Consider the following 21,310-nt stretch of genomic DNA (forward strand, 5'->3'; position numbering starts at 1 on the left):
CCTTTAATCCGCCGGAGCATCGGGACGGGGCCTTGTGTGAATGATCTGATCGCGTTTGACACCAATACCAAATGGGGGTAAAGGGGCCGGACCACAAATCATAAGTGATCATAAGAATGAATCAGGCCCCCAGTGGCTCCGAGTGAGTCCCTTAGCCAGCCCCTCGGGCAGCCAGCGCCGCATCGTTCCCCACGATACTTCCTCCGAAGTTTTGCCCAATCTACCCTCACTTCCTTACTCCCACCTCAGTGCTCCTCATGAACCCGCTCGGTGCCAGCCCAGGTCACCTGTTCCCCTCCGGGGGCTTTGCACATTTCAAATACCTGTACACGTCAGGTACGTCCCCTCCCTGAGCCACGCTGAGCAGATATAGGTCTTGCCTTGGGAGCTGATCCCTGACCATTTCTGTGGCCCTTCTCTGAACGCCTTCTGGGGAGGAGGTGCCCAGAAGAATATTCCAGGCAGCAGAGCTGTATTCCCTCCCTTGTCCATGATGGGATGCCCTGTGGAGGCAGCCCATCATTGCCTGGGCCTTTTTTCCTGACATCTCACGGTGCAATCTCGCCACGAAGCTCAGCACGGAGATTTGAACCAGCTGTCCATTACGCTGCCAGCGCCATCATCACCTCTCCCCTCCCCCGTTCTTCTAACTTCCTCTAAAATAGCTAAAAGACGTCCAATGTTTATAGGAAAGTCTCCCTTACTCAGATCCAGGGCCGTGCAAAGTTCTCTTGGTGGAAGGGGCTCGGGTCTGAGATGTTCCCTCATGCATTGCTCACACCTCCAGCTTCCCAAGGGAGCAGGGCTCCACAGGGAAAGGGCCCCCATAGTGGCATGTTGCCTCAGGCAATGATCCCATCACCCGCCGTCAGTATGTGTTCTCCCCCCACGTGCCTCACCCAGGGCTGGCACTACCATTAAGGCAAACTAGGCGGTTGCCTAGGGCGCCAAGATTTGGGGGCACCAAAAAGCGGTACCCCCAATTTTTTTTTTACAGCGTTCCTGGGCTGGGCTGCCAGTGGCGCGCTGACATGTGCGGCTCAGACTCCCTCTCCCAGCGCAGCGGCCGCTCCATGCAATTATTGTAATTGCCGGCGGGGGCGGCGGGCTCGGGGAGGGGGCGTAGCAGAGGTGAGCTGGGGTGGGGAGCCCTGAGGCAGCTCCCCCCCCCCACCCTGAGGCACCCCCACCCCCCCGGCCCGGGGAGCCATGCAGCAGCTCCCCACCCCAGCTCATCTCTGCTACGCCCCCTCCCCGAGCGTGTGGTCGCCGCTCCACTTCTCCCGCCTCCCAGGCTTGCGGCGCCAATCAGCTGTTTGGCGCTGCAAGCCTGGGAGGGGAGGAGAATTAGAGCGGGGGCGGCGTGCTCGGGGAGGAGGCGGAGCAGAGGTGAGCTGGGGTGGGGAGCTGCCACCCGGCTCCCCGGGGGGGGGGGAGCTGCCGCGGGGGGGGGGGGGGGGCGCTTGAGGGCAGGGGGGGAGCTGCTCGGGGGGGGGGACGCCTCAGGGCGGAGGGGGGGCGGGGAGCTGCCGCAGGGCGGGGGGGGGGAGGGGCACAAGATGGAAGTTTCGCCTAGGGCGCGAAACTTCCTTGCACCGGTCCTGGCCTCACCATGCTAGAATCATAGAATCTCAGGGTTGGAAGGGACCTCAGGAGGTATCTAGTCCAAGCCCCTGCTCAAAGCGGGACCAACCCCAACTAAACCATCTCTGATAACACCACAGCGTTCGTTCCTCTGCTCAGGAACCGGCCAGTGCGCCAGGCCAGGGTGGACACAATTGCCCAGGACATCCCCAAGTTCTAGTGGGACTCCACAGCAGCCAGCGCCTGTAGCTTTTGGAGCCTGTTTTCCTCTCCTTCGCTTCTGAGGTCACTCGGCAGGACTCCAGAGACCGGGACGGGCTGGGGGGTGTGGGCCTTGTTCCGCCCCGCCCCCTCTGCCAGGCCTTGGCTTCACCGCCTTCGGGCGAAGACCTGATGTAGTTAGCCCCATGATCAGCTGGAAGGCGGTGATGCCGGGTTAGCGGGTGAGAGCTGCCCGCCTGGGTGGGATGGCGCTTTTCGAACCCCCCCTCCAAAGGCTGGGGGTCGTTTCCAAACAGGGTCCCGCATGTCCCACAATTAAAGAGCCAGAGACGGATTTTTCCCTCCACTTTTTTTTACTGCAGGTTAATATCCCGCTCGCTGTTGCGGGTCCCAGCCCAGGGTATGTTGTAAATAGCGATGTCTGGTCAGGCCTGGAGCCGGTGAGGCCGGGGGGAGCAAACCGGGATTCCTGGCCTGGGGCACGTGGTGGGAAGCGATCTCTCTCCAGGAGAAGGACGCCAGGCAGGACTGGGCGGTACAACAGGCTGCTTTGCTACGGCTTAAGGCCAAGCGGGGACAGGGGCTGTGGCCATGCTGGGAAGACTGGAGCCAGAAGCACAGGGAGGAGAGCTGGGAGGGAGGGACCCAGGCATCCCAGGGCAGGGGTGGGGGGCACTCTAGGGCTCTTTTTGGGTATTGATTTGGACCTCATTGGCTGAAAAGACCTTTGGTTTCCAATAAAAACAACCCCCCAAAGGAAGCGGAATTTGTTGGGGGGGGGTGTTCTTCCTCCTTCTCTGATGTGGGATCCCCCCTCTTCTAACCCTGTCCCTTCCCCAGAGAGCCCAGGCTGCTACAGCCACCATGCAGCCTGGGGGGGGGCAGGAAATCGGCTATCCCAGATGGGAGTGGGGGGCGCTCGGCCTGCCTGGGTTTGGGGGGGAGCAGCGCACACATCTCACCCCAGGCTCCATGGGAGAAGAGCTTGGATCTCTGCCTCTGGCCAGAGAGGGCTGGATGGGGGCAGGGAACTGACAAACGCAGGGTGTGGGGGGGGGTGGGGGGGATGGCTAGTGGTGAAGAGACATCAGCGCTGGGCTTAATCCGCTGCAAGGAAGGGGCTGCAAAGGCGGGACCGGTCTGGCCAATGCGCTCTCCTAGCCCTGCCTTCCTGGCGAACGATAAGCCAGAGGGATGCGGCCCAGGGCTCCCTCCACCCCATCGTCCCCAGTGCCTCCTCCCCACTGCCCTGGCTAGCTATGGACCAGAGGCTGCGGTGTGACGCAGGGGGTCTCCAGGATCCGGCAGAGCTCCCTTCGCACCACTAGAGGGAGCACTGCTGGGCAGGTAGCTAAGTTCCCAGGCTCTCTACCTCCCCGGTGGCTCCCGGGAGAGGGGACCTGGAGCATGGCTTTGTTGTTAGCATAGGGACTGGTCGTCTCACAGGGCCTCTGGTCCCCAGCAGCAGCTGCTGCTCCGTGCGGTTGCTGTGGCGGGGCAGGCAAACCTTGCCCCAGACAGGAAGGGGTTAAAGAGGGAATCTTTTATTTTCAGCATTTATTGGCTTTGGCTTAAGGAACTGTCACCCCACAACGGGTTGAATGCTTTCCAGTGGCTGGGCCAGAGGGCCAGTCACCTTTACAGCCAGAGCAGGCTGAAAATTGCCATGGGGAAACTGAGGCAGAGCTGTATATCTCCAGCCACAAGGGGGCGTGTTGGGACAGCAGCTCTGTGACAGCATCACAGAAGCGTGATCGCGCAGAGCGCACACTAGCTGCCGGCTGTGTAAATACCACCCAGCCCACCCAGCCGCAGAGCCATCTCAGAGTACTAGGGGCTGTTCCTTTACATAAATACGCTGCCGAAGCGCCCATGGGCGGGGACAGGAGCTGGTAACTAGGCTCCGAGCGAGGGGCTGGCCCGGAGCGGAGCAGGCGTTTACAGGGCGGTGTCGTGGTGCTGCAGGCCTGGCGCTTTGGCCTCCCGCGGGTAGTACTCGGCCAGGATGCTCTCGGGGATCCGCTTTAGCAGCTCCTTCGGGAAGATGCGGAGCAGCTGCCAGCCGATGTCCAGCGATTCGAAGATGGTTCTGTTGTCGTAGGGGCCTGGCGAGCGGGACAGAGGCGTGTTGGGAGACTGGGTGCAGACACCTGGGGCGCAAGGGTGGACACCTGCACCATGCCCCAGGAGGGGCTAGAAATGAATGTGGATCCCCGCGCCCCAAGCTGGTCTGGAGAACGGCTAGAGATACGTGAGCACCAGGAGGGCCTAAAGGGCTAAAGCGTCTCACACCCCACCAAGTCCTAGAAAATGGCCAGGGACACCCGGGCCCCAGGAGAGACTGGAGAATGGGCGGGGGCCCCAGGCCCCTGGGAGGGGCTGGAGAACGGTCAGAGGGCCCCAGGAAAGGCTGGAGAACGGCTAGGGGGCCCCGGGCCCCAGGAGAGGCTGGAGAATGGCCAGGGGGCCCTGGGGCCTCGGGGCGGGCTGGAGAATGGGATTCTGGAGACATGGGCTACAAAGTTTTTTATGATGGGAGCTTTCAGCCCCTGCTGTCCTGAGCTGGCCGTAGGCTGTGCCCGCAAAGCCCGACGTCGGCTCCACCGCGGGTGTCTTTGCACTGAGCACCACTCGTTTGCGGGCTCTCTGCGGAAGGAGGGCACCGGGCCGCCATGCCGGCCTGCGAGCCAAGGCACTGCAAACGGGGACCCCCAGCCCGTCCTCTGTAGCAAACACAGTGGCTTGCTTCAGCCATGCCCCTTCCCCGCCCTGCTGCAGACGCGTGGGCTCTGCTTGCCCGCTGGGCGCCTGTGCGTGGAGCTGGAAGCCGGGCTCCTTACCCTGGGCGATGAACTGCTTCTCAAACTTCTGCAGGAACTCCAGGTACAGCAGGTCGTCGGCCGACAGTGCCTCCTCCCCGACCACGGCCTTCATGGCCTGCACGTCCTTGCCTATGGCGTAGCAGGCGTACTGGGGGTGCGACCGAAAGGTTGGGCCGGTGAATGGGGTGCAGGAGAACTTGCAACAGGAGCGTGTGGGGAGAAATCCACTGAAGATACTACGGTGCTGGGCGCCACGTAAGACAGATTATCCCCCAGGAAGGGCTGCTATCTTCAATTTGCATGTAAGGAACCGAGGCAGAGACTAGGTGACCGATCCCAGGACACAGGGAGTCCGGGCAGAGCAGGGAATTGATCCGAGTGTCCCAAGCTATCACCCTAACCACTGGATCATACTTCCTCTGGGGAAGTCAGCGCACTTACCCCGGTTCACTGCCGGTGTAACTGAGGGCAGCCTCTGGCTCTCCGTATGAAGGGGAACGAGAGAGGGGTCGGGATGGAGAATCCCTCAGCGGGTACGACTAACATAACAAATTATTCCTACCCCCTATTGCTGCACTTACCAGCTGGTTGGAAACGTCACCATGGTCCTTCCGGGTCATCCCCTCCCCGATAGCCGACTTCATCAGGCGGGACAGGGAGGGCAGCACATTTATGGGGGGGTAGATCTGTGGCAGCAGAAAACACATGAACACGACGGCCTTAGCACGCCCTGCATGGCGGGTGTGTTAAGTGCCGGACGGACACTCGCTAGTGAACCCCCCACAAGAAACCCCGGCAGGAGATGGGGATTGTGAGCCCTGTTTTACAGACAGCGGCCAAGCCATTCGCCCAGGCTCACAGGAGCGGCCAGTGGCCCAGCTGGCATTAGAAGGGTGGAGTTCCTGGTGCCCAGGTTTGTGCCCTGGGCAGAAGATCTCGCCTCTCTTTATCACGTGCCCCCTCGCTAGCCAGTCAGCACCCCAGTTCCCCCAAAGCCACGGCTCTGTGCGCCCCTGCGGTTCCAGCCTTGGGGTCATCCCCTTTGGCAGTGGGTTTCCCTGGCTGTGGTCAGAGCCTGAGCCCTCTGCTCCACCCTGAGACACAGAGGGGGAAGGAGCGGCTCTCGGATTCAGGGGCGGCGAACCTGTCTGTTATGGAGCTGTCTGTCCACGTACACCTGCCCTTCCGTGATGAAGCCCGTCAAGTCGGGGATGGGGTGGGTGATGTCTGGGAAGGAAAAGACAGAGCCAATGGTAGCCTGTGAGGCCTGCAAACCAGCCAAGGGCTGTGGGCCAAATGAGCCCCCTCCACAAGGAGCCTACCCTCTGACAGCTGGCGTGGTGATGCCAGCCTATGCCCGGCCCGAGGGAACTGTCCTCGGCAGACCCTCACCAGCTCCCCCCCGTAGAGGGTAGGACCACCCCACCCACAATACCACCCCCCGGCACCCTTAGCCAGAACTCCGGCCCCTGCCAGGTAGGGAAGCCCGCGCGAATATTGGCTCTTGGACCGTCTCCATTCCCGACGGATTGTTACAGATGCCAGTCACATGGCAGTGCTTCTCCCTGATTGGACGGCTCAGCCCCCAGCCCACTGATGTGTTACCATCGATGGACAGTTCGGTGCTTGCCATGGAGTCGCGGGATCAGGGAGCCGGATCGGGGCCCGGTGCTGACGCAGGGCCTCAGTGCAAACAGCCCCAGTCTCCTGCTGGTCCCAGGGGACGCAGGGTTTGTGGGGGGCAGAGCGGCAGCTCGAGGGAGAACCCCGCCCTGGGACGATCCCAGGAAAAGCCCACGCGTGGCGCCCTGCAGACCCGTCCTCCCCTGACGAGTCCCCTCCCGGAGCAGAGGGAGTGCTCCCCCTTCTGACAGCTCCCCAGGGCGCTCCCCGTGTAAAGGTCTTCAGAGCCGCATTCGGGCACTGTCCCCTCCCTCCGACGGGATGCTGTGGGGGGGGGGAGGGGCAGGGCCGCAGCCTGAGTGATTCTAGCAGGCGAATAGGGGAACTTGTGGGACCTCAGATAAGGAACTGGGAGGTGGGGCGGAGGTCATGCATGGGCGGCAGCTTCCCTCTTTCCATTTCCTGCTTCTCGTACACTACAGCCACAGCCCGGTCCCCCAAAGGGCCCTGGGAGACCTGTGTGCAGGAGTCAGTGAGCGGTGCTGCCCTCTGGGGGCTGGGCCACGGAAAGGATAAAGGATATACCACTGCTAGCCGAAGCGAAGGCTGGCGTCCATTAGCTCACAGCTGGTGTTTTGGGTGCTGAAGGAGGCCGGTTCTCGCCCTGTTCCCTGGGGGCCAGCTGAGTCCGACACCCCCACATCTCCGAGCGTGGGGGCACAGCAGCTTGCTGGGATCCCCCCCAGCCCCCTCCCCATGGGGTGTGCAAGCACAGCTGCCTGCTGAGATCCCTCCCCCCATCCGGTGTGGGTTGTGGCCACCGGTTGGGATCCTGGCTGCTAATGCAGCAGCAGCAAATCACCGAGCAACGTGCTGATGCCCCCGGCACCCCCTGTGGCCTGACTGCCGTGGGGGCCGTGGGCTGTTCCGCCGTGTGCCCTTTGCCCCGCGCCGCTCACCGTCGTTGGGCATGGTTAGAATGGGGATCTGCGTGATAGAGCCGTTCCTCCCCTCCACGCGCCCGGCGCGCTCGTAGATGGTGGCCAGGTCGGTGTACATGTAGCCAGGGAAGCCCCTGCGGCCTGGCACCTCCTCCCTGGCTGCCGACACCTAAGGGGAAGAGCCAGGAGCGAGAGTTACTGCTGCCGGCCAGCGGCCATGGGTCCCACCCTCCTGGGATCCGCCGAGGGGCTCCGTGGGGAGGACCTGTCCCAGCTTCGGCCCCATCACCGGGTCTGGGATACGGAGCAGGATGCTCCCCCTGCCCGGCTGTCCCGTAGGTGCAGCGCCCCCCTCTGGTGGATCCCGGCTGAGCGGCGCCCCTCCTGTGCGATTCTGCCCCCAGGCCTGGTGAGCCTGCCCCCTCCACAGCTCTCTGCCCAGTGGCACACTCCTGCCGTACCTCGGATCGCATTCCTGCCCCACCTTGGGTTCCCCCTGCGCTTAGTAAACCCCCGTTTCTTTCTGCCTGAGGGACAACCCATGCTGCCCTCCCCCCACTGCGATCCAGCGGGCTGGCCCCTTCCCCCAGCGCCGGGTTCGTTCAGGAGAGGGCAGAGCCTGCGCTGGTCACCACCACTCGCCAGGGCTGGGTGCATGTGATCGCTGGGTGCTCTGTTTTACTGGGTCAGATAAATGGCTCTGGGGCGAGAAGATGCCCCGGCAAAATAAAACCCAGCCCTTGAAGCTCAGCTCTCCCCCCGTGGAAGGGAAACTGCCCTCCCAGCGGAGACGGACGTTTCAAAGGACAGCGGGTCGCACCTCTGCCAGAAAGCAGCGCTCTGTCAGAGCTTTGAAAAGCGTCCCATCCACAAGGAACCCGCTGACCCGGGGGCACCGTGTAACCCACATTCGGACCATTCCATTGGGGGGATGCCCCCTGGCAGGGTCACTGTGTGGGGACGGAGCCCAGGGCTTCCGGTTGTAAAAGGACAGGGCCCGACTGATAGAGCTATTGGGCCAGCGCTGTTAGTGTGAACAGATAAACCCGGCTGATTCTCTCTGCTTCTCCTGCAGCCACACCGTAAAACTCCCCCAGGCTCTCCCCACGTGCAGCGTCCTGCTCACCGGCCTCGACAAATGCCAACTTGCCCCGCTCAGACCCATTCGGGGTCTGCTGCAAAGATCAGTCTCCCAGTCAGCCGCTTTGAGCCCGTCCCCCCTCACTTTGCTCGCCCGGCCTGTTCGCATCGCACACAAGCTGCTTGTCTTCGCTTCTGAGGCTCCATTACCTCTCCTTTGCCATCACGCTGCCGGCGCTCGGCTCCGACGGGCGCGCGCCACCATAGCCTGCCCAGCAAGTTTTCACACCAGCCCCTCGCACTCGGGAGGAGCTCCCCGGGAACACCCGCAGAGTGACCTCTGTTCTCCTTCAACCCCCTCCGGAAAACTCGCCTTTGCCACGATGCCTCCAAAATCCCTTGGCACTGCCTAGGACCCCTCACTGGGCTGCAAGCCAGGCGGTTTGCTCAGATTAGCAATCTCCAGGTTCAGGGCCCGAGGGAGGACACCCGACGGGAAACACAAATGTGGCCCCAGGACAGAAGCAAGCGTGGACTGGAGTCACTTTCCCCTTCCCCAGCCCCCTGCAATGCACATGTTACTCTGCGGCCGTTGGATGCCGGGTGCAGCTGGGGGGTGAGGCCCAAGGAGCCAGAAGGAAGGAGCGTAGCGAGGAAAGCGAGTCTAAGGCCTTGGCTACACTTGGGGATTCACAGCGCTGCCGCGGCTACTCCCACCTCTCCGAGGGGAGTAGCTTGCAGCGCTGCGAGAGAGCGTGCAGCGCTGCAGGCGCTGATTACACTGGCGCTTTACAGCGCTGCACTCGGGGGGGGGGGGGGGCGTTTTCACACCCCTGAGCGCAGCAAGTTGCAGCGCTGTACAGCACCAGTGTAGCCAAGGCCTCAGAAGGTTGTGGGAGAGAGTTGGCCACGTTCACCCCAACCTGCCAGCCCACCCCCGGGGTGTATGTGACGATGTGTGTCGGGAGGTGGATGGGAGCAGCTGGAAGGGAGTGGACGGGAGCCGGACACAGGCAGGGGAACTGGGTCACATCACCCCTGAGTGTCCCGTTTGGACCAGAGTCTCCAAAGCATTTCTCTCTCATTTAGGAGCCCAAAGGAAGCGACTGGGTTTGATGAAGGCCTCAGCTCCCGGCAGCTCCCGCTGCTTGTTCACCTGCCTCAATGGGAGTTGCTGGGAGCTGATCACCTGGGGACAGTCTGGCCCTCCCTGGGCAGTGGGACCCAGTCTGGCCCCCCCTGGGCAGTGGGACCCAGTCCGGCCCGTTCACAGGCACCTCCAGCTCTTGGGAAGGCTGTGGTCTGAGTCCAGCTGTGGCGTCAGGGTGGGAGGCGTCACCGTACTGACCTCCCGCAGGGCCTCGGCGTAGGAGCTCATGTCAGTCAGGATCACCAGGACATGCTTCTCGCACTGGTAGGCCAGGAACTCGGCGGTGGTCAGCGCCAGGCGCGGGGTGATGATGCGCTCGATCCTGCGGGAGGAGACGGCCGTTAGCGGTGGCTGGTCTCGGATGGCATCGCGCAGCATCCCCTGAAAGCGCGTTCACCGCAGCCACGCCGTTCCCCCAAGAGACCAGGGGGCCCATCCCCGCTGGGCATCAGATGGCCCCGCTCTCGCTGACCTTGGAGTTCCCCATCCTCCAATGGCGAGCACCCCAAGTCCGCGGACAGCATTGGCACACACCCACAGGGAGCTGGAACGTCACGGCTGCACCCCTGGGCCATGCAGATCCTGCCCCGCAAAACCAGCCCCTCCCAACAGCTAGGAGATGACGCTCCCCTTGCTGGGAGTAGCAGCTGGCCTAGGATGTGCGGGGGAGCAGCTCTGAGTCTGTCTAGCAGAGGGCAGCCGCGTCCGCACACCAGCCCTTACGTTACACTCTCAGTAGGAACTGGGCCTCATGGCAGGGGAACCTGCTCTGGGTGAGCTATCCCTTGGATGCGTTCCCTCTCCGCCACTGGCCACCAGGCCGCATTGCAGTGTGTCCTAACCGCCCTACCCAGCAAAGGGACGAGGGGGGACGGGGGTGGGCATTGTGAAAGGACTTGAAATCTGGAGGCACCTTCTAGTTGCTGGTGGTTTCCTCCTGATGCAGGAGGAGGGCTGCCCAATCTGTAGCATCCATGTGGCATGCCCCCCAGGGAAGAAGAGTGTGAGCTCCGCCCAAAGAGACGAGCTCCTCCCCAGAGTGGCATTTGGGCCCAGGCGGAATGGGCCTATTGACCTCAGTAGAATTACTGCAGAGATAACTAGGCCCAGTGGAGCTGACCCTCCTCTCACTTACACCGGAGCACTTCCATCGACTTCCACAGGGTTACTCCAGCTTTACACCACAGTGAGGGAGATCAGAGCCATGAGAGGATGCCTGTAGCCTCTCAGGTCTCAGTATTATTAATTATTTGTATTACCATAGGGCCCAGGCCCCCCGTCATAGACCAGGAACCCGTCGTGCTTGGCGCTGTACGATATAATTGCTATTAGGTGTATTACGGTAGTGCCCACGAGCCCCAGCCATGGACGCACCCCATTGCTCTGGGAGATGTACAATTTTGTTGCTATTAGGTGTATTATGGTAGTGCCCAGGAGCCCAGCCAAGGACAGCATCCCGTTGCGCTGGGCGCTGTACAGTTTAATTGCTATTAGGTGTATTATGGTAGTGCTCAGACACTCCAGCCATGGACAGCACCCCATTGCGCTGGGCACTGTACAGTTTTATTGCTATTAGGTGTATTACGGTAGTGCCCAGGAGCCCAGCCATGGACTGCACCCTGTTGCGCTAGGTGCTGTACAGTTTTGTTGCAATTAGGTGTATTACGGTAGTGCTCAGGAGCCCAGCCATGGACTGCACCCCGTTGCGCTAGGCGCTGCACACGTGCAGAACAAAAGGCAGGGGGCCGGGCGTGTTATGGTTAATGGAGCCTGATCTGGCGCAGTTCCCTTGATGACAGGCAGGGGCTGCACTCACGTGGGGTCGTTGGCGAGGTTCAGGAAGAGACACACGTTCTCCATGGAGCCGTTCTCCTCGAAGTCCGACTTGAAGAAGCGGGCGGTTTCCATGTTCACCTGCCAATCACATCCAGAACGGGGCAGGGCTGAGCAACACAACAGTCCCCATTGTACAGATGGGGAAACTGAGGCCAGGGAAGGGCAGGGGCTCGCCCACAGTCCCACAGGGAGTCAGTGGCAGAGCAGGGACTAGAATCCAGGTGTCCTGAGTCCCAGTCTCTGGTTCCCACCCCAGCCTCTTCAGTATAACTTGGCTCTTTTAATTCCTTTCTGCTTTTACTCCTCTGGGCCCATGTCACCCTGGGGATGCAGTGCAAGGGCCTGCAAGGATGGGGCAGGCTGCTGTGGCACGGAGCGCCTCGGGGCACTGGCCCGGCTGCAGGGCACCTCTCCGCGTGGCACTGGGTCTCCTGGGACGGTCTCCGGAGGAAGCAGCTGGTGCTGGGGGCAGGGAGCGGTGTGGGGCCGGGGAGCAGAGCAGGTTGCAAGGACACAGCTGTCCACCAGGGGGGAGCACAGTGCTGCCGATCTCGGCCACCCGGCTCTTTACAGGAGGGTTCTCCCTGTCCCCGGGCCCAGCCTGAGGGGGCCGGGAGGCAGATCCAGGGCTTAGCCTGTTTCCCCACCGACCACTCGCTCTGCCGCGCCTCTCCGAGGAGCAGTTCCCAAAGCCCTTGGCCCTGAGACCAAGGCAGGACGTTGGATCCTCCCATGCTCGTGCTGACCCCCCAGTGGCTGGGCTCAGCACCGAACCCTGGTCCGCAGAGATGCCCCTGCTCGAGGGCCCTGGCTGATCCCAGACTCAGCCCTGAGCCCCCCAGATTTGTCCCCGAACCCAGCCCCAGCACGATGACTCTGACGCCCAGGTCCCCAGCCAAGGTCTGGACGCCTTGCTCTGGGTCTGACCCAAACCCCAAGTCCAGGCCACCCTCAGAGCCTTGCTGCATGGAGCCGTGAGGGGCCCAGCACCCTGGGCTTGCTGAAGCTGTCTGCAGCCCTCCGCCCCGGGACCTGCGGCCTGGGGCAAGGCCCTGCACGGAGCTGGGAGGCCTGCGCCGCCCCCACCAGCCCCCCGTCGGACTCACCCCCATGGCTGCGAAGACGATGGCGAAGTTCTCTTCATGATAGTCCATCACATCCTTGGACTTTTTCACCAGGCCGGCCTGTCTACAGATCTGAGCGGCGATCTGCAGAGGGGAGAGACGCAGGGCTCAGACCCAGAGATGGGCACCTCAGCCCAGCCTCAGAGCCCGACGCCTGGGCCGCCAGCTCACTTGGGCTCTGGATCCGGCCCATCTCAGATCCGGAGGGCCAAACTGCACGCTGGTGTAACTCCACGGAAGCCAGCCGCGTTACGTCAGTGAAGAATTTGGCGGACGGAGACTGAAGCTTGGTCAAATCACAGCAAATGCGGAGCCCGGGGGAACATGGAAAGTGCCTCTGGGAGTATTTGAGGGATGTAACAGAAGTGGACTGACTCATGGGATGTTGCTAAAGAAAGGAAAATGGAGGCTGAATCCTAATCTCCTCCCGACCACTGCCGTTCTCCATCACCGTAGACACCACCAACACCATCCTGCTGTCACTCAGGCGCAGAACCGGGCGCCCCCTTTGGCTCAGCCGTCTCTCTAGGTCCCCCCCCAGCTACGTCTAACCCTTGCTGATTCTTCCTGTGCCGCGTCTCTACGATACGGCCGTTCCTGTCCCTCCGCACAGCCAGAACGCCCATCGCCGGGTGTCTTTTGATTGCTGCAGCAGCCTTCTCTCTGGCCTGGACAACGGCCAGAGGACTGCGGCAAAGGGGGTTTTCCTAGCCTGGCACTGTGACCACGTGACCCCTGTCTTTGCCTCCCTCCACTGCCTCCCCCTTCTCTAGCATCAAACACCAGCGACTTGTTTTCACCGTCAAGGCCCCACCTGGCCAATCCCCGCCCTTCCTATCACCTCTTGCTCACTACTGAGATGTCGAAGCTCGTCTCCAAACGGCTCCTGATGCCCGCCACCAGCACCCACTTGTTACATTTTCAGACAAGTCCCTTGGTGCTTCCTCCCCTGCTGGGGGAGGAGTTCCCCGTAAACAGCCCCGAACCACCTCCTCCTCCTCCTCCTCCCCCCTGCCCCGAAACTCTCCTTTGCAGTGATGCCTACAAAAAACGGGACCCCGACCTTCCTGCTGGCTAATACTGCCTCTGAGGACAGGACAGGAAGCAATGGGCTTAAATTGCAGCAAGGGAGGTTTAGGTTGGACATTAGGAAAAGCTTCCTAACTGTCAGGGTGGTTAAACACTGGAATAAATTGCCCAGGGAGGTGGTGGAATCTCCATCACTGGAAATTTTTAAGAGCAGGTTGGACAAACCCCTGTCAGGGATGGTCTAGATAATATTCAGTCCTGCCATGAGTGCAGGGGACTGGACTAGGAGACCTCTTGAGGGTCCTTCCAGTTCTACGATTCTATGATTGTTTCCTTGTACGCCACCATCTCTCTGTATCCGTCTGTTGTCTCTTATTTTAGACTGTGAGCTCTTCGGGGCAGGGTCTTTTCCTTCTGTGTTTGTCCAGCACCTGGCGCAGTGAGGGCCTGGCCCGTGACTAGGGTTCGCAGGCAGTACAAAGAATAAATAACAGCGATAATAATAATAATTATCCACAGGCCGGTGGGGGTCATGTGTCTGCCTCTGTGCCTGATCCACAGAGGGGACGAGTCTGCTGCAGCCCCAGCTCTGAAGCCTGGCTTTCTGCTCAACTCCAGCCTGGCTTCAATCCCAAGCATCAGCCGAGCTAGTGGCCTGCATGCTGCTATTCCCTAGTGAGATCTAGTAGGCTGCAGAAGAGGGATACATGGGTGGGCTGTTGAAACCGATGCTGGGTGAAGCCCTGGAGAATGGACTCTAAGGGAGGAGCCTGACTGGGCCCCTAGAAGAATATATTTACATGGCCCGTCCCATCTCTAAAGTCTTGCGGCCCGTATTTAAACAGTTGGTACCAAAAAGGCAGGAACTCCAGCTAGAAATGCGAGCTGAAAAGCTTTGGGAGCCAGTGACGCAGGAGGGTAGAGCCCTGCTCAGACCTGGCAGTGCCGTCCCCAACACACCCTAATAGGAGGGAGGGTGCTCCCCACCAAGCTGGCCCGGCTGACCTGCTCTCACTGCCCTTCTCCAGGCCAGGGGGCTGCTTTCCCATCAGACAGCCGTCAGCTTCGCCGATGCCCTGCCCTGCTAACGGGGTGGGACCTTGCTGGGAACTGGTTGGTGTGTGAGGGGAAGGCCGGGAGCAGCGATGGAGGATGGGGGTTAGGGGGAAAGCAGGAGGCAGTGATGGAGGATGCGGGTGGGGGGGAAGGCGGGGGGCAGTGATGGAGGATGGGGTGGAGGGGGGAAGGCAGGGGGCAGTGATGGAGGATGCGGGTGGAGGGGAAGGCAGGGGGCAGTGATGGGGGGTGGGGGGAAGGCAGGAGGCAGTGATGGAGGATGGGGGGTGGAGGGGAAGGCAGAGGGCAGTGATGGAGGATGCGGGTGGAGGGGAAGGCAGGGGGCAGTGATGGGGGGTGGGGGGAAGGCAGGAGGCAGTGATGGTGGATGGGGGGTGGGGTGAAGGCAGGGGGCAGTGATGGAGGATGGGGGTGGAGGGGAAAGCAGGGCGCAGTGATGGGGGGTGGGGGGAAGGCCGGGGGCAGTGATGGAGGATGGAGGGTGCGGGGGAAGGCAGGGGGCAATGATGGAGGATGGGAGTGGAGGGCAAGGCGGGGGGAAGTGATGGAGGATGGGGGGCGGGGGGAAGGCAGGGGGCAGTGATGGAGGTGGGGGGGAAGGCGTGGGGCAGTGATGGAGGTTGGGGGGCAGAGGGGCAGTTATGGCATGTGGGGAAGGACCTATCACTCGCTCCCTGTGATGAGAGTCCATACTCTAATCTGATCCTTCCTGTAAGTACCTACCAATGGGCATCTGCTCCACTAACACTGCCTTTCAATCCACTTCAAAATCACGGCAGGACCAATTGGAGGCCTGGCTTTAAAACAGGCACCCAGCCTACCAGCGCCCCCCGATCCCCAAAAAAGAGGGGCCGAGGAGGAGGCTATTTCCCTGCCCTCCTTTATCAGCCGGCTCTGCTCCTGGATCCCTCCCCACCTCTGCCTTGTGCTGCCGCAGCATCCATTGCACTGGGCCCTGACTTTATTATATTAACTTTCGTCTGTCACTCCCGATCTGTCAGGCCAGGTTTTCCGTCCGATTGCATCACTGTCTCGCTCTGGCTTGGCGTGTGCGGCTGTTGTCAGAGGAGGAAGTTGGTTGATTACCTCTTGGGCCGCGGATCTCCGGTTCGTTGCCAAAGCGGCAGCACCAGTTGCATTTATAGATCAACCTGATATTTCGAGTTCATCAAAGTTCACAACCGAGTGGTTATGATCAGGGCTGATGCAGCTTGGCATTTCAGCACAAACTTCACTTGACGTTTCTAGCGCAGCCCAGCTTCGGCTCTCACTGGCTTTGATGGCCTTGCTGGGCCCAGCACACAGGGCTGAGGAGACCCTGCCCTTCCAAACCCGGGTCTGGTTTTTAGAGATTGGCCGATGAGTGCGGGCACCGGTGCCGGAGGTGCAGAGAGTTACAAACAAAAACAAGATCTTTCATCCTCCATGCGGAATCTCAGAGATCCCAAGGCCAGAAGGGACCATCGTGATCATCTCGTCTGACCTCCTGCCTAGCCCAGGCCAGAGACCTACCCCACAGTAATCCCTAGAGCCGAGCTGTTAGACAAACTGCAAGTCTTGATTTAAAATTTGCCAGCGACGGATAGTCCACCACAACACTTGGTACATTGTTCCAATGGTTAATTACTCTCACTGTTAAAAATGCACGCCTTATTACCAGTCTGAATGTGTCTAGCTTCAGCTTCCAGCCGCTGGATCGTGTCAGACCTTTGTATGCTAGACTGAAGAGACAATTACCCCATGTAGGTATTTATAGACTGAGATCACGTCACTTTTAACCTTCTCTTTGTTCCACTAAATAGACTGAGCTCCTCAGGCCCATCACGAGAAGGCAGGTTTCTGATCCTTTCATCATTCTCCTGGCTCTTCTCTGAACCCTCTCCAATCTATCAACATCCTTCTCGAACCGTGGGCACCAGACTGGGACACAGGATTCCAGCAGTGGTCACACCAGTGCCAAATACAGAGGTCAAATCACCTCCTTTACTCGAGATTCCCATTTATGCAGCCCAGGATCACATTAGCCCCTTTGGCCTCAGCATCACATTGGGAGCTCCTGTTCACCTGATTATCCACCATGATCCCCAAATCTTGTTCCAAGTCACTGCTTCCCAGCATAGAGTCCCCCCATAATGTAAGTATAGACTCAACTATTTGTTCCTAGAGGTGTATATTTGTAGGAACCAGGGGTCACCCAATGAAATGAACAGGCAACAGGTTTAAAAGGAACATAAGGACGTACATCTTCACCCAATGCACAGTCACCCTGTGGATCTCCTTGCCAGGGGACGTTGTGAAGGCCAAAGCTATAACTGGGCTCAAAAAAGAATTAGATAAATTCCCGGAGGATAGGTCCAGCAATGGCTATTAGCCAAGATTGTCTGAGGTGCAACCCCATGTTCTGGCTGTCCCTAACCTCTGACTGCCAGAAGCTGGGAGTGGACAACAGGGGATGGATCACTCAATAACTGCCTTGTTCTGTTCATTCCCTCTGAAGCATTTGGCATTGATCACTGTCTGAAGCCTGGATACTGGGCTAGATGGACCATTGGTCTGACCCAATATGGCCGTTCTTCTGCATGTAGCTGTATTAAAATGCATATCTTTTACCTGTGCCCAATTTACCAAACAATCTAAATTGCTCTGTATTACTTACTGATCTCTCTTCTTCATTATTTCCCACTACCCCAATTTTTGTGTCATCTGCAAACTTTACCAGTGATGATTTTATGTTTTCTTCTCGTTGATAAAAATGTTTAAAATAGCGTAGCCTAGATCACTGTGGGACCTCACTAGGAGCACACCTGCTTGATGATGATTTCCCCGTTACCGTTATATTTTGAGACCTCTCCGTTAGCTGGCTTTTAATCCATTTCCCGAGTGCCATGTTCATTGTATATCAGTCTAGTTTTTAAATCAGAATGTTGTGCGGTACCAAGTCAAACGCCTTACAGAAGTCTAAGTGTATAACGTCAACACTGTTACCTTTATCAACCAAACTTGTAATATAATCAAATACAGATATCAAGTTAGTTTGATAGGATCTATTTTCCATAAACCCATGTTGATTGACATTCATTATATTACTCTCCTTTAATTTTCTATTGAGTCCCATATCAGCCACTCCATTATTTTGCCTGGGATTGATGTCAGGCTGATAGACCTAGAATTATCTGGGTCATCCTGTTTACCCTGTTAAAATATTGGCACCACATTAGCTTTTGAAAGTTCCCCACTGTTCCAACACGTATTGAAAATGAACATCCAGTGATCTCCTCAGCCAGCTCTTTTAAAACTCTTGGATGTAAATTATCCTGACCTTCTGATTTAAAAGAGTCTGACTTTAGTAGCTGCTGTGTAACAGCCTCCTGACATACCAGTGGAATAGAAAGAGAGTTATCTTCATCATATAATGAGATCACATCATCTGTTTTTTCCCAAATGCAGAACAGAAATATTTTTAACACTTCTGCCTTTTCTGCATTATTATGGATAATTCTACTTTTTTCATGTTTTTTTTTTTTGTTCCTAATATACTTTAAAAACTCCTTCTTGTTGTTCTTAACTCTGCTGGCCATAGATTTCTCTATGCCTCCCTTATCAATTTTCTATACTTCCTAGCTTCTGACTGATATTGATTGTTGTCAACTTCCCCTTTCTTCCATTTGTTATATATTATCACCTCAAAGTGTTTCATGAAGATAGGCGTGGTAGCATTAACCCCATTTTACAGTTGGGAAAACTGAGGCACGGAGAAGGGAAGTGGTTTGCCCACAGAGTAGGGCACTGAATCCAAGATTCCTGATGTACCTTGCTTATATCGGCCTTCCCTTAGGAAAACACTGTGCTTTTACAGCTGGTCAAACTGTCCATTGCAGAGATTAGTCACTGAGTACTGAGCCCTAAACTGTTTGGGGAATAATTCCTGCAAACACACCTGTTCTCCCTGAAGACTCGCTGAACCGTTCGGACCAACAGTCTTCAGCCAGGGTGACGCTTACAAAATGTCTGCTCCGAGCTTTCGCTGTTTCTTACTTGCGGTGTGTGGAGGCCCAGCTGGGTCACATGGTGTGGTTCTGTTCCGATTGGACGGCCAAGCCATTTTTTGTAAAGAGGAGAATAACGAGTACCAAACACTGCCTCTTTCTGAGCCAGGTAACCACTGATGCTCAAAGTCACGATGATGAGTCTTGACCCTCTGAATACTTGGGAATAGTGAATAATACGATGCACTTGAACCATAATGACCCATATCATGTGCTTTTATCCACAAGCAGGTTCTCAGACCAGCCTGTTTACTCTGTGGCCATCATGGGCACACAGCAAGCTGGCAGCCGGACAGAGCATAGGACCCAGAAAGGCTGAAGCGCCAGTGCAGAGAAAACAGGATGTATTGCACTTTGCGTGGCCCGAGGGCATGAGCTGCAGACTTCATGCTTTAGAAGTCAGTGTGTGTAACAAGCCTGGTAGCTGAGATCCTCACAAGGAGGAAGGATGCTAGTTTGGGACTCAGGATGCCTGGGTTTAATTCCCTGCTATGCTATAAACTCCCTATGTGACCTTAGGCCAGTTGTTTCTCTCAGTAGCCCCGTGCATTAAAGATTGTGAGCTGCTCAGATAATGGAGGCCACACTACTACCTTGGATAGATGGGGGGTGGGGGGGGGGGTCAGCTCTCATGCTTCAGGGTGGAAATGGAGGGATTTCCTTTTTTGATGTACAGCAGCTGTCTTGTGTAGGGGCCAGGGTATGGGTGGTCAGGCCTAATGGTCAGAACCGGGGTCGGCAGCAAAGCCGGAGTCAGAGCAGGAAACAGAATCAGGATCATGCCAAAGGGTGAGCCGGAAACAGTGTCAAGAGTCACGCCAAGGGTCAGGACTGGAGTGAGAGTCAGACAACCATGCCAAGGGCCAAGCTGGAGCCAGATCCAGGACAGCAGCAGGTCAGGAATTCACTCAGTTGCTTGGACAACCTCCTTTACCTCCTTCTGGCTTAAATAGTGCAGCCGGGCCAATCAGTGGGACCAGACGTCTGCTCCAATCAGGCGCTTAGTGGGTGGAGCCTCTAGTGGGCCAGAGTTCTGCTGGTCCTCTCCCCTGCTGGTTCGAGAGAACTGTTGGGTTGTGGTCACGGTCTGGGCACCGCTTGGGGAACCAGTGGGGTGGTTCTCATAGAAGGTCTTTACGAGGTCAGGGGTGTGGCCAATCTCTGCCGGCTCCCAGGAGCACTCGTCAGGACCGCCACCTTCCCAATCGATGAGATGCCAGAGCCTACCATGTCTCATTCTGGAGTTGAGGATCTCATGGACAGTATACTCATCATGATCTTGAACATGTACCGTCATGGGAGGATTGGGAATGGACCCTATGTGGGGGGCTTGGAGTGATCTATGAACAACCAGGTAGGTGGAGTTCAAAGGTGACCTGGTTGATTTGGTGGCAAACTCGGTAGGGGCCGAGGAACTGGCAGTCCAGCGTATGAGATGGCTTTTTCCATATGTAGATGTTTTATCGAGATCCGTATTTTCTGGTCTACTGAAAGGGCGGGCCCCTCATGTTGACTGAAATCCACATACTGTTTGTAGCTCCTCTTGGCATCCTTTGGGTGAATCTTTGTGTCATCTTGGGTTTGATGGAGTTGTGCCCAGTCCAGGGCTGCTGGATTGGGGGAAACTGCAGGTAGAACCAAGGGTGGAATCCACAGTTTGAAAAGAAGAGTCTTTGCCCCACAGAGGCGTGTTCTGCGTTATTGTACATGAACCCTGCACGAGATAGCACTGCGGACCTGTCGTTCTGGTGGTAGTTTATGTAGCATCGAAACTGCTTCAGAATCTGGTTGGTTCTCTCCACTTGCCGTTTGTTTGCTGGTGTGTAGTGGGGTTGTCTCTTCGGTGATCAGGCTTAGTGGTCAGGACCTGCTGTTCCAGTCTCTCCTTTAGTTCACTATGTCCAGCACCACCTAAATGGGGTTCCACTGGGTCAGCTTCCTTGTTGGTAACCCCCTAGGCCTGCCCGTCCCAGGGCTCGGCTTAGGAGAATTTGGAGTGGGTAGGGGGACCTGGGCCTCCTGCTCCATTGGGTCCTGGCCCAGGGGCCCTGAAAATGTGACAACACGGGATGGCCAATGCTCAGTCCACCTCCTGCTCACCTTCCCCTACCCCACCCGATGGCTCAGTTTGAGGCGTGGCTGCTGTTTAATAATAGTCCTTTGCTCCAAACCTCGGGGTTGACCCAGGTGACCCTCTGGTGCCCCTGCCTATCCCTGGGGTGATGTCTCAGAGGAGGAGGAGCATACTCAGCAGTGCCTGAGGGGCAGCGCTTTCCTGGTCCAGCTGCTGCCTATCCCCTGCCTTAGCCTTAGTGTGGGGTTTGCAAGCCCCATCCCAGGGTGGTGGGCGGAAGAGAGACGAGAGGGAGTGCCCGACATTGGGAAGGCTTCACGCCAGAAGCTAGAGATGAATTACGCTCTGCGGTCAGAGATGATGGAGACCAGGAGGCCTCCAGGAGTCCAAGGAAGCAGCCAACTTGATCCACCCAGAGCCAGGTGGCCCCCTGGGAGGAGGATAGCCAGTTCAGGGGATGGAGTGTGCTGTTTTTGTGAGGTGGTCCCCATCACCGGCACAATGGTGGTGATCCCAGCGGGTTCGGATAATTCTAGTATAAAATCTAGGTAAAGACTAACCAGGGCCCAGATGGAGTCTTGAGGGGTTGCAGGAGCCCGAGGGATTTTATGGGGTGGCACCTTGGGGCTGGCAAATACATTGCAAGAGCCGACATAGACCTGCACTGTGGCTCGTGTGCAAGGCAGCCAGTAGAGATGAGAG

General features: G+C 58.1%; 1 protein-coding gene across 1 annotated transcript in view; it reads right to left on the reverse strand.

Moving 5' to 3' along the window:
• Positions 1 to 3,744: 3,744 nt before the first annotated feature.
• Positions 3,745 to 21,310, reverse strand: part of ATP6V1B1 (ATPase H+ transporting V1 subunit B1) — an 84,479-nt gene continuing 66,913 nt past the window's right edge. The window contains exons 7-14 of the mRNA XM_065405026.1: positions 12,365 to 12,466; positions 11,239 to 11,336; positions 9,621 to 9,744; positions 7,211 to 7,361; positions 5,773 to 5,855; positions 5,210 to 5,314; positions 4,647 to 4,776; positions 3,745 to 3,911 (exon numbers count right to left, since the gene is read on the reverse strand). Coding sequence (XP_065261098.1) covers positions 3,745 to 3,911; positions 4,647 to 4,776; positions 5,210 to 5,314; positions 5,773 to 5,855; positions 7,211 to 7,361; positions 9,621 to 9,744; positions 11,239 to 11,336; positions 12,365 to 12,466 — 960 coding nt within the window. The remainder of the gene's footprint in view (positions 3,912 to 4,646; positions 4,777 to 5,209; positions 5,315 to 5,772; positions 5,856 to 7,210; positions 7,362 to 9,620; positions 9,745 to 11,238; positions 11,337 to 12,364; positions 12,467 to 21,310) is intronic.

This window comes from Emys orbicularis, chromosome 5, assembly GCF_028017835.1.
Source record: "Emys orbicularis isolate rEmyOrb1 chromosome 5, rEmyOrb1.hap1, whole genome shotgun sequence".
Lineage (NCBI taxonomy): Eukaryota > Metazoa > Chordata > Testudines > Emydidae > Emys > Emys orbicularis.